We start from the raw sequence: 13,215 nt of genomic DNA on the forward strand, positions 1-13,215 counted from the left end.
CTTCACGACGCGCACACTGACCTACCGTTCTGTCCGACGCGCAATAAACCATCCGGTAAGCGGCAGGACAAGCTCCTCGCAACATTATACGATAAGAAACGTTATGTCATACATTATCGCAACCTGCAACAGTGTACTCGTCACGGGCTCCGTTTAGCAAAGATTCACCGCGTATTGAAATTCGCGCAATCTCCATAGCTTCGCGATTATATAGAACTTAATACGAAATTTAGAACATTGGCCAAAAATGATTTCGAAAAAACTTTATACAAATTGATGAACAACGCTGTGTTTGACAAAATCATGGAGAACGTGCGCAATCACGTTAACGTGCGACTCGAGACTCATTGGGAGGGTAGATACGGCGCGGAGGCAATGATCGCGAAACCAAATTTTCACAGTCGAAGCGTCTTTTCGGAGAATCTAGTAGCAATAGAAATGCGAAAACTCGAGGTGAAGTTCAACAAACCAATCTACGTGGGTACGTGCATCCTCGATATATCCAAGACATGTTTGTATGAATTTCATCACGAGTACATATTACCGTTGTATCGCGACAAGTGTAAAGTCACGTACACCGATACGGACAGTCTCATTTATCACATCGAATGCGACGACGTACACGATACAATGAAGCGCCACATTAATAGATTTGACACTAGCGATTACGCGATCGATAATGCGTACGGTATCTCACTCGTCAATAAAAAAATTCCGGGCTTGATGAAAGACGAAAACAACGGTGCGATAATGACCGAATTCGTCGGGTTTAGAGCAAAGATGTACGCCTTGCGAGTCGACGATAAGAAAGATACGAAAAAGGTTAAAGGTGTTAAGAGTAACGTCGTAGCAAGGTCGATAACGTTCGACGATTACACGCGGTGTCTGCGCGACGAAATTGAAATTACGCGACAGCAGGCTTGCATAAGGTCCGAACTACACAAGGTATACACCGTCTCCGAAACGAAAATAGCTCTAAGTCCGTACGACGATAAGCGATACATTATAGCCGGTTCTACCGAGACGCTGCCATGGGGGCATTATAAAATACTATCGTAAATATATTGTAATTACATTTAGATATTTTTGAAAATAAATGACTCATTTGTATGTCTAATATGTTTTTATATTGTAATAAATTTTTACAATACATTATTCTTGTGTATCCATGAAGTGTGTGAATTATCAAATTCTAACCACTTTACATAAACCTCATCCCCCCTTTTGCGCAAAACTTTTTCAACGAGATACACGTCGGGATTAGCAACGCGATGTAACTCGTATTCGTAGAAGTTGCCGGCAACGGGTTTTCCGCAGGAATCTTCCAATAGATACGTCACGGGATTAGTTTTCTGCACTTTGACGATTCTAAACAACTCAGTGGTCCAATTTGGCGTGTATACTTTCTCGAAGATTGTCTTGAATTTACTCACGCGTACCGAGTCGCCACTTTGAATCGCGCGGGAGCAGCGATCTTTACGTGACTGTACACCGTTGTTAGAAGCTTGTCGGCGATCGCGGGGGTAACATCGATGGGTCGCATGCCGATAGTTCGATGCTTTCGCGCGTTGTAATCCGATACGAGACCCGGCAGCGAGTCGATCCATTTGTAATTTCCATTGCGCGTAAACATTTTCCACATATCGTTCTTGAGCGTGCGATTGAATCGTTCGACGACCGATGCCTTCATTACGGAATAGTGATTGATATTATGTTTCTTCAAAAGTTTATGTACGTTGGCGTTGTAAAATTCTTTCCCCTTGTCAGTCTGCAGATTTTTCGGACATCTTCCGCCGTCTCGAATTATTTTTGCAATCGCCGTAATAACCTCGGTTCCGCTCTTGGCCTTGAGCGGTACGGCCCATGCGTGCTTGCTCAGCACGTCGATAACGGTGAGTATGTAGTGGTAGCCTCTGTTGAATCGCGTGTATGAACGCATCTCGACCACATCCGCCTGCCACAGATCATCGTATCCGCGCACTATGACGCGTTTTTGCGAAAAATTTCTTCTCGCTGGAGCGTGTAATTCTTCTACCAGCCTCCGTTTCTCAGTTGATTGCTTCTTATTAGCCATGACGATGACGCGCAACTGACGCAATGATCAGATGTACGTTCTTATCTATTCGCGATGATTCGCAATTACATCTTGAATCATCTTGTGACGATACGCGTATTCGTCACTAGCGCTAAAGCCCTGACGGCCACCGAACACGTGTTCAGCGTGCGCTCCTGTGCCCGAGCGATGGGGCAGCCCCCACCGCTCTCCCTCGGGGTATAAATAGGGGACTCGAGCCGACTCGAGGACCAGTCCTGTCCAGCTCCTGCTCCCGACACGACCACTCTCCGAGACCGCTTAACCAGGTTGGGTGCCCCCAACCTCGTCCTCCGTACAGAGAACGGGTGCCCCCGTTCTCACCTGGGTGCCCTCAGAGTACGGGCTTTCCCAGCCGGGTGCCCCCGGTTGGTTTACCTGCCCTCTCCTGCCTCTGGGTCGGGCGCCCCCGACCCTTGCCGCCGTACGGAAGACGGGTGCCCCCGGTGTACGGGCCGCTCGCTCGGGTGCCCCCGAGTGAGCTCCTGACCACCTGACCGTCCGCATAAGGCAACCGTGCCTCCGCGAATCCGTCCGCGTAGTTATAAGTCTAGCAATAAGTACTTGTCCGCGAAGTCAAGGCAACCGCGCCTCCGTCTCTTGTCCGCAAATTCAAGGCAACCGCGCCTCCGCCTCTTGTCCGCGAATTCAAGGCAACCGCGCCTCCGTCTTTTGTCCGCGAATTCATCCCGCACACGTACACAGCGGCTCAGCGGAGCAACACACACCCAAGCATATACACTCACGCCCTCCACCAAACTGTATTGCAAAGTGAAGAATAAAAGCATACTGTGTGAAACCAACCAGTGTCTCCACGTTTTCTCACCCTGGCCCGGCGAGCTAATTCCGTGCGGGAAAACGCGACCGTTACAATCTTTTGAAGTTCATTTAGGGTAATTTGCACGTTATTCTGGAATGCGACCATCTTTCTCTCGATTTCATCCTGTCGATCTTTCAAAATTTGCACGCTCTGCTGCACGTAGCGTTTATTGGCGGCATCGCCATCATCTACAGGCGGCGCTATTCGTCGAATCTTGCGCGATTTCGCGTCAAAGTCGGTGGCGACCACGCAAAGAGCGTTATCGCGCACGTAATTTCTGATTAATCCGCTCCATTGATAGTACGGTTCCGCACCGCCTCTTCCGAGCGATATACCAAACTTGTTGATCGGCATTTCAATGTTGATTGAATGACTCGCCGACGCGCTGTTTAATTTATAATAAGTCCAGCCTCGCGAAGTTCCTTGATAATCGACAGGATCTCGTTATCGTGACCGTTGTGACCCGCTAGGCGCGAAGCTTCGAGCAATCGGAGACGATCTACAAGCTCGTTGGGATCGTCCCAATGAACATAGTCGATCTTGTTGCCGTTTAATGTCATGGCACGCGGTATACCTTTTCCAGCTTTTTTACCCGAAATCAACGGTGCGATTATATTTCTGTACTTGTATCCCCTGTTGCCATTTAATCGAGCGTGAGCATCATGGTTGCGTTTATGAGCATTCGTCATCAACAGAATGCTCTTATACTTTTGCATGTCGTCCTTCGTGTAGATCTCGTCATTGGGAATTTTCTTGAAGATCAACTCGTAAAGACCGCGTGTGCCTGCGTATCGTATGCCGTCGATAATTATGTTGTCCGCGTTGTCCACGTCAAAACGTTTATTACCAAGCATCATTCCATCGTTGCTGAAATAAACGCCGTACACGGTGTCTATGCCGCTTTCTTGATCGCCGCTCAGAACTGCCCCGACGTACTTTTGGCTAAATGGACCCAAGTGATCTCGCAACGTTTCTCGACCCTCAGATGTTTGCAGCTGCTGTCGAACGGACGTCACGAGTGAGTCATCCGTGGTTTCGAAAACATCCTCGTTTGCGAGTGATTCGAGCATTGTGGGTTGTACGGTTTTTGCGGAAGGCGCAGAGATTATCGGTGGTTCATTCAATGGACCTTTTGATCGTTTCGATTTACGCGGTTGTAAAATTTTGGTTATTTCACTCAAATTAGATGGCACAGTTATCGATCGTTTCAACGTAACCGGAATTGAAGCTATTACAGAGTCGTTAAACGAGATGTTTGGTCGTTTTCGTTTGAGCTTTGGCTCTTCGTCTTCCCACACCGTTTCATTCTCAATCTTTGACACATCAGATTCTTTGCCAACGGTGTTTTCGGCAATCTGATTTAGAGGCTCGATGATGGGCTTAAAGTGTCTCTCCAACGCGATATCTTCCTCCATTTTACCAGTTTTCAAGGCATGATACTTTTTACGAATCGAATCGCTCGTTTTCGCAATTTGATTTGCTATCCTCTCGCGCTCTCTAATCTCCTCGCTGCTGTCCATGTTGCGAGAACGTTGTTCAATTGACGCGTCGACAACAACTAACCACGTTACGGTATCGCAAAGTCGTTAAATCCTTTTCTGTATCGACCATTCGAAATCGTGCTGTCCTTGTCTATCACCACGAATCCGTACTTTTGTTGCCAACATGTATGACACAATTTACAGAAATCCTCGTAAGACATATCGGTGTTTACGTGATCGTTGTATACGTGTTTCAGATTAGTACCATCCTGTTTAAACATAATCAATAAATTCGCGTTGTCGCGTATAAGATGCTTCAGTATCTTTGCATACGTCTGACAAAGATAGAAGGAGTCAACGTCCGCGTGTCGGCCCATTGCAAAGTATTCTCTTATCGTATCCTGCTTGTCGCACGCCACGTCATCAAAGATAAAAATAGAATTCGGGAGCGCCTTGCTCGGTGGAATGACGTCACTGTTATTCGAGAACGTAAAGTAGCCAATCTTTTCTATCGGTGTTAGTATATTCTCCAAATATCAATATTTCGGTTGTTGCAACGATTTCGAGTACACATACACGTTCTCGAAACGTACACCGTGCGGACTTTCCAGCAAGCTTATCAAGACGTTTGTCTTGCCGCAATTCGACGGACCGCAGATGATACCGCGTATAGAAATCGTTAGCATGTCTCAATGTTTGCGTACCTCTTTCGTTAACTGTATCCTATCGTCAAAGTTTGTCACTTTGATCGTCCGCGATTGTCGTACAAACCGCATTTTACCTCCTCTCCACAACGAATAAAAAACAGTATCGAGAAAGCTGGCCTATTTATAGAGACGCGTAGAGCTGAGATGCTCAGTCTTTAAAATGTTTTTGCTCATGTCGGATAACAGCGATATTTACAATTTAACCGCCGAGCAGTTGAAGTATATACCAAAGGTCATTCTACTACGACAGTTTTATAATTACATATATTATTTGTAGGGTAAGCTACCCGAACATATCAGGGCAGATTCGGAGGTTCAGCAATATCGACGCTGTTTAATACATTATAATTTGTCGTGTCATCAAACGCACATCAACGGTCCGCCGCCGTTGATAAAAAACTGCGGCGAATGCCACCGAAGATAGGTCGAGGTCTGTTGAATCGCGCGATAAACGCACTTTCGATCGAATTACATATCCCCGGTTATCAATTTTGCGGTCCGGGAACTCATTTAGAAACACGATTGGCAAGAGGTGATCGGGGTATTAATCCATTGGACGAAACGTGTCGCGAGCACGACATAGCCTACTCGCGTAGCAACGATCTCGCAGAACGACACGTGGCCGACAATATACTCGCCGCGAAAGCGCGAAAACGTGTCACCGCGAAAGATTCGACTCTCGGAGAGAGAGCTGCAGCTACAGCCGTCTGGGCGACCATGAAGACTAAAACGAAACTCGGTATGGGTTTGAAAACGAAGAAAAAGAAGAAGAACAAGCGAATACTTCCGGTAGCGAAACGCGGCGATCCTGCCGTTGTTGGGGGTTCTCGATTCGTTGGTCGGCGGGAGTCGCAAAGGCCGTGAACGATAACAAAGCCGCGCGGCGTCAGCTGGAAGAGATGCAACGTCACAATCGCGCCATGGAAGGTCACGGACTTTATCTCGCTCCGTACAAACGCGGATGGGGGGTCTCGAGAAAAAAACGTCGAAGAGACGCTAAAAATCCACAAGAGTGTAACTACCAACGTACAACTGCAACAACTAGCAAAACGTATGCGCATTCCATGTTTTAGAGGTATTTTCATGCGCGACTCGTTACCGATCGGCGGTATACGTCGAAACGAATGTGCCATCGTGAATTATGATAATGCTGAGGGGCCGGGTACTCACTGGGTGGCGTACGCAAAGAGGGGAGATCGTGCCATATATTTTGACAGTTTTGGCAATCTTCGACCACCGAGAGAATTGACGCAGTATCTAAAGAACAATGTGACGAAGATAGAGTATCAGCCTTATCAGCGATACGATCAGAGCAATTGCGAACAATTGTGTCTGCGCTTTCTACAGTTGATTGACAATCAATTTAAAGACCAGCGTTGCGCTGTTTAATCTCAGTATTCATTCAAACATGTCATTGACATTTACGCTCACCGGCAAGAGCAGCATCCTTGCGGTAAGCTACTTTCCCGCCGTGGATTTGAGCGATGGCGATTACGAGCTCGGTCTGACAGATTTTGAAACCTATCACACGATACCGAATGTAAATTCGTCGAATAATAAATTCTACTATGACGACGACAAGGGGATTACCATTCCCGAAGGATCGTACGAACTGCGTGATATAGATATGTATCTGAAACGCGCTCTTTTATGGGACCAATCCAATAATGTCTCGACAAACGAAGATGAACAGCACCCATATTATTCGGGCTAATAACAATACGATGAAGAGCGAGATCAAGTGTGCTTATCGGATAAATTTCACAAAACCGAACAACATTGGATCGCTGCTGGGATTTTCAGCTAATCGCGTGCTGGAGTCGCGACAATGGCACAAACATCATTCGCATAGAGTGCAACGTGACCGAGGGTGCGTACAGCAACGACAAGTACGTGCACACGATACATGAGTTTTCACCGAGTGTGCCTTTAGGATATAAGATATCGGAAACGCCTACACAGATCACTTACCGTCCAATCATCGTACGGAGCATTTCGGACTTGACGCTTCGCGTCGTGGATCAGGACGGTCGATTGATTGATTTTCGCGGAGAAGAGATCACCGTTAGACTGTATGTACAAAGACGACAGCGGTAACGTGAGATGCTCATACTGAACGAAGCTGAGCAGGTGCAACAGACGAGAAACAAAATTAGAGAGACAATCCGATCGCCAAAGAAGAAACTCACTGCGTCGAACGTTGAATTTTTGAAATCATTGGGTTTCGTCGTACGAAATGGCTAATATCTTAAACATTGGAGGTGAACCGATCTTTGACAACAGCGTCGTCAAGATTGAGACACACACGTACAATCTGTACGCCAACACAACGTTTGGACATAACGATGAGATAAGAATACCCATACAACAGCAGGATTTATACACGTTGCCGTGCGAGAGCTTTTTCTACGTTGAAGGAAGATTGACGATAAAGAGAAAAAATGACGAGTCTGAGACAACGCTTGCGAATAATTGGGTGGCGTTCATGTTTGATGAAATTCGATACGAGCTCAATGGCATGGAGATTGATCGCAACAGAAACGTTGGAATGACCAGTACCATCAAGAACTATGTATCGTTTACAAATGACGTTTATTCTTATATTATTCACAATTTTCATCATCTATATGATACTACTAGTTTACGCAGCTAGAGACAGCTCAGAACCACACTATTTACCATGAGATTTACAGAGTTTATAATAGTTTCAATAATAATATTCTTTCCTCTGATCATCAACTTCCCAGATCCAAACATGATAATTTACATTTTATTCACACTTTACATATTAATATTAGGAGCGGGAGTAGATCCGCGACCGATCCGCGAATGACGGCGAATGTGATTTCTGCCCAGTGCTCTGAATGTCAACGTGAAGAAATTCAAGCAAGCGCGGGTAAACGGCGGGAGTAACTATGACTCTCTTAAGGTAGCCAAATGCCTCGTCATCTAATTAGTGACGCGCATGAATGGATTAACGAGATTCCCACTGTCCCTATCTACTATCTAGCGAAACCACTGCCAAGGGAACGGGCTTGGAAAAATTAGCGGGGAAAGAAGACCCTGTTGAGCTTGACTCTAGTCTGGCACTGTAAGGAGACATGAGAGGTGTAGCATAAGTGGGAGATGTCTGTTTTATGATATTTAATACAATGATAACGAGCAGGAGAAATTCCTGAGTATATTTTATAACGAAGGTTCACATATTTCAGAGCGTTTAAGACATTTACACCTGTATTACACTTAACGGCACTGGATACACTCAAACAGGCAATGAGCCGACTAAAACACATAGAGATAACTCTCACACGGGTAAGAATTCCCATTCAACTTATTTTCAGTCTTTTCATGACGATTCACTAAGATACATAACGTTAAAGAATAAATAAAAGGCCTTCAGCCGATTTGGTGCACGTGGTGCACACTTTCAACACCCATTACATTTAACATTGATAATTTATAGAGTTTATTACAGAAAACGATCCTTATGATCAATTAAGAGTTTGATACATTAATTTACAACATTTAGAAGCATTTTGAACAATTACACCTTTCCATTACACCTTTAACACTTTCTACACCTGTATCGTAGGATTCAGCGTGCGAGACGAGCCAGCGAAGGCTCTACACTTTTGTTTACACTTTTGACACTTTCTACACTTGCATGTTAGACTTCAGCGTGCGAGACGAAGCCACCGAAGGGTGCAACACTTTCGACACTTTCTACACCTACATGTTAGATTTCAGCAAACAAGACGAAGTCACCGAAAGGTGCAACACTTTCTACACTTTCTACACTCGACGTCTTAGAATAAACGTGCGAGATGAGCCAGCGACGGCAATTACACTTTTGGTACACTTTGAGCACTTTCAGGTGCAGATTCTTTAAATTTATTTGATTTTCAACATATTATTAACGCTTACATTTTCCAACATTGAGAACAGCCAAATGGAGTTATTCCAGGCAAAGATTTATTTGTTATTTCATTTAACATTGATTTTGATTGTATTCAGTTACACTTTCATACACTTTTGTGAACTTTCTACACTTTTAGACGGCGTTTAGCCAATTTAACATTTACTATTATACAATTATGCGTGCGGTAATATTAAGCCGCGATATACTTACCTTTTATACTTACCTTTATTACACCGACTCCGGTGATTAGATGAGACGATTCCATAGCGATCCCGGGTACCTGAAAAGAAAGAGGAGAATTATACTTACCAGGTTTCATAGGATTCGTCTGTTGTGACGTTGAGAGTCACTCGGTGCAAATCGAGTGACTTTTTGTTCGCTTGCGCGAAGTTTGCGTGCAGCGACGTGGTTGGTTCACGCGAGTGCGAAAGCCAATGCACGCCGTTGCACTTTAGTGTAGCATCTCTCGAAAAGATGCCGAGTCCCAAGAGCGACTCGGTGTGTGAAGTGCAGATGGAATCGTACCATCTACACCCCGAGGTACGAACAGCCAAGACGATGGCTGCGCGCCTAAAATGAGGACTCTGCGCATGCGTGAGTCTAAGGTGCGAGAACTCGACCCGTTCCTCCTGGACAGTCCGTCGCGAACTTTCGAGACGTTAATACGTATATCGGTTGCGTCATACTAATCGAAAAAGGCGGTCTTATCCCGTTATCCGCTAGCGTCAGTAGCGTGATTTATACATTCATAGAGACAGTGAGTGCGTGATACGGGAAATCCTATTGCGCTTATTTTGATCATTACAATCCACACACACGAGAATAGCGACGGTTCGAGAACACTCGACGTAATTACACGCGATCGAGCGAACACGTGCGCGAGTAGAGATTGCTGTACAACCAGTATTAATAAATTGTTATTTGTTTATAATAAACAAGCAAATATTCATTCGCGACCCCAGTGAACATCCTATCCGATAAATCGTAAATTACGCTTCGCTTAACAAGGGCGTGGCCGATGGCCTTGAATGCGTCCGCGACGTAGAAACGGCAGCCATATTGCTGAGAAAGAAGGACGGGGCAACGCAGTTACCAAGGCTTTCTGTATTGATGCCTGAAAATACAGTGGCGACCGTAAATTCAGCCCAAGTAGTAAGTGGCTAAGATTTCAATTTTTATAATTCCATTCGTTGTTCCGGTCACAACCTAAACGAGATTTCCAATCGTGTGATGATTTCATCTCGCCTTCCTTAACATGAGTGGACGAGTTAGCTGTTAGGCATACCGAACAATTCGAAAAGTAATCCGATACTTTTTTCCTCATCGACGGAAACCAATAGTTCGACCGTATGCCCTGCATAGTTTTTTCGGCCCCACAATGTGCCATCTCATCATGGTATGCTCTTATAATATGATTAATCATATTGCCCGGTACGGCGAATCGAGGGCGATCATCGCCTTTCTTATATACTAAACCGTCTATCAGCTCGAGTTTATCATTATCTTCGAACTCGAGTTTTTCTGCTATTTCCTTTGATCGATGATCGCGCAGTTGTTTGAATTCTAATTCGCGCTCTAGCGGTAAAGCTTCTACCAGGCCATCGTGCCTGCTGAGTGCATCTACATGTATCTTTTGTTTGCCCGCGCTATGGGCGACCTTACTCTTATAGCCGTCGTCTGATACTGGAGCAACTTTACTTTCTATATTCTTTAACGATTTTAATTCAAGTTTTACCTCATTATCTGAATTTATGTCTAAGTTATTGATTGTTTCATCTATTTCACTAACAGTACTGCAAACCGCGTCTCGTGGCCCGAATAGTTTAAACACTTCTTGTTGTTCTTCTTTTGAAGGAGAATACTGTACGGATAATTCGTGTTTTCTTAGAATATCGCGTCCTATCACCACGTCAATGGGCAGAGAACTTTCTCTGATCACGTGAAGTTCGACGTCTAACAAGGGAACGGTCGGAAGTGTCCCTCACCGATTTGGATGGGCTTTGGATATGTTGTAGAGCATAAAAAAATATTAGACACGTATTTTTTTTTAGCGGCTTATCTCGACGTTTAGGGGTTGAAATAAGAAGAAAATAGTGGTCATTTACCTAGGAAACACCACGGGAAATATTTTAAAATCTTCAATAAATGTGTTTAAAACGTCTGTTAAAATAATTGTGTTTGAGCGGTTTAATAAAAGGTGAAACGTTTTAAAACAAGCACTACATTTCTATTTAATGAATTTTACATCTTGAAATTGTATATAATATTTTTATTACATTTTTAATATATATTTTTTATTATATATATTTTTTTTAATACTTTCTGTACATACACATATATGCAGTCACAACATTTATCTTGTTATTTCTGTCCTGTTTTCTTACTATGTCAACCATTTATGAAAAATTCAGATATATTTGAAAGATTACGAAATTTAGTGTTCAGAATCTGATTCAGATGAACCCTCATAATCATCTTCAAAATAATTATTTAAATAATCTGCAGGTAAATGTATTATTGGTTGATATACAGCAAACCCGAAGTACCATGGAATGGACGCAATTATAGATGCAATTATTGGTCACACATGTGGCTACAAAGTAGGAAAGCGAGTTGTCGGTTGCTGCTCTCACGTCGCAACAATTTGATGGTACTTTGGGTTTGCACATCAACCAACAATACATTCACCTACAAATTATTTAAATATATAATTATTTTGAAGATGATTATGATGGTTCATCTAAATCAGATTCTGAACACTAAATCTCGTAATCTTTCAAATGTATCTGAATATTTTTCATAAATGGTTGACGCAGTTAGTGAGGAAACAGAACAGAAATAAGATAAATGTTATGTGACTGCATATATGTGTATGTACAGAAAGTATAAAAAAATATAAAAAAATAAAAAATATATATTAAAAATGTAATGAAAATTATATACAATTTTATGATGCAAAATTCATTAAATTTTAAACACATTTATTATAGATTTTAAAATATTTCCCATGGTTTCCTGAGTAAATGACCATTATTTCCTTCTTATCTCAACCTTAAATAAGGTAGAAAAAAATGTTTCACAGGTTTCCCATCGGGGCACAAAACGGCCACTTTTACACTTCCTCCTTTGAATCATTCTTTGAAAATAAATTATTACAAGATATTTATCTAGTGACACAGATATATGTATATATATATATATCTATAAGAAATAAATAAATAAATATATATATTGTTGCACTCCGGCGGCTTTCGCACGCTCTCTAAGCACTCCCGCACTCGGTCGCGCGTTCACTCGCGATCCGCGGAATAAGGGAACACAGGTTTAAGAAACGTAAGGATGGTTTATTGCGTAAGTTACAATCGCAGAACGAGAACCGAAACGTCCGCTCGAGTTTCAGTGCGAAGGAAATCTGACAGCCGGGCTGTATCAACAACACATAGCAACGCCCGTTGCTAAAGACGCTCCGCGGCGGAAAATACCGGGTGAAGCTGCGAACTCAGCGCGAATGCAACACTGCCCCCCCGTTCCTCAGATTGTCGTCCCGACAATCCGGAAGGGCAGTTTCTAGGAGGTTCCATTCTCTTCGCAGGCTCCAGGGCTCTGAAGCGTTCCTCGCCCTATCCCGAGCTGTTGCTTCAGGATGTCGGGCATCGCCTCCACTGGGCCCAACCTGCTAACGAGACTTTTCGTCCTTTTTCCGTTCCTCGCCGTTACAGAAGGCTCTCTTCCTCTCCGGCTGTACTGGAACTCCATAATCCCTCCTTGACGTAGTTCTCTTTACCGCCGCACTCCTCTTCCGCCGCAAACGCCGTCTCACGGAAGTCTTCGGATAAGGGGGGGGAAACTTCCTGAGGACCCATCGTCTCTAACCGAAATAACTATTCGTATTAGGACTCCCCTAGTCCCTGCCTCGGCATTCGCCCAAGTCCCTCGGAAAAACCTCAGTCGCAAAAACCGAGGGAGAGGCAGTCTTCTTTTAACTGATGGTCTCAAGATAACCATGAAGACTCCACTTCGTGTCCTTTAAGATCTTCCAATGGAGAAACGAAGATTCTCCCTTAAACACAAAAGAAACAATACACGCAGTAACACATATTAACTTTAAAGAAAAACTTTCTTAACGATAAATCGGGTTCCGATTCCTTTAGCTATTTCCTACCGTTCTCTCATAAAAAGGGGCTAACCTATCCGCA

At 43.8% G+C, this 13,215-nt stretch overlaps 1 protein-coding gene across 1 annotated transcript; it reads right to left on the minus strand.

Annotated features, from left to right (window-relative positions):
- Positions 1-3,301: 3,301 nt before the first annotated feature.
- Positions 3,302-12,882, minus strand: LOC139777217 (uncharacterized). Its single transcript, XM_071714512.1, has 7 exons — positions 12,765-12,882; positions 10,809-10,972; positions 10,491-10,727; positions 9,243-9,299; positions 4,596-4,662; positions 4,036-4,470; positions 3,302-3,966 (listed from the first exon to the last, which is right to left on the minus strand). Exons 1-7 carry the CDS (start codon positions 12,880-12,882, stop codon positions 3,302-3,304), a joined length of 1,743 nt encoding a protein of 580 aa, XP_071570613.1.
- Between the last annotated feature and the right edge of the window lie 333 nt (positions 12,883-13,215).

This window comes from Temnothorax nylanderi, unplaced genomic scaffold, assembly GCF_030848795.1.
Source record: "Temnothorax nylanderi isolate EJ_2023f unplaced genomic scaffold, tnyl_v1.0 TNYL_tig0141_pilon, whole genome shotgun sequence".
Classification (NCBI taxonomy): Eukaryota; Metazoa; Arthropoda; class Insecta; order Hymenoptera; family Formicidae; genus Temnothorax; species Temnothorax nylanderi.

What these genes read in the sequence shown, in the direction of transcription:
- LOC139777217 (XM_071714512.1), bottom strand. Translation starts at nt 12,882, where the DNA reads ATGGGTCCTCAGGAAGTTTCCCCCCCCTTATCCGAAGACTTCCGTGAG. An exon ending in GAGACGCGGTTTGCAGTACT is followed by an intron (nt 10,728 to 10,808) that starts GTTAGTGAAATA and finishes AAATCGTTAAAG; the next exon opens with AATATAGAAAGTAAAGTTGC. An exon ending in TATGTCTTACGAGGATTTCT is followed by an intron (nt 4,471 to 4,595) that starts GTAAATTGTGTC and finishes TAACGTGGTTAG; the next exon opens with TTGTTGTCGACGCGTCAATT.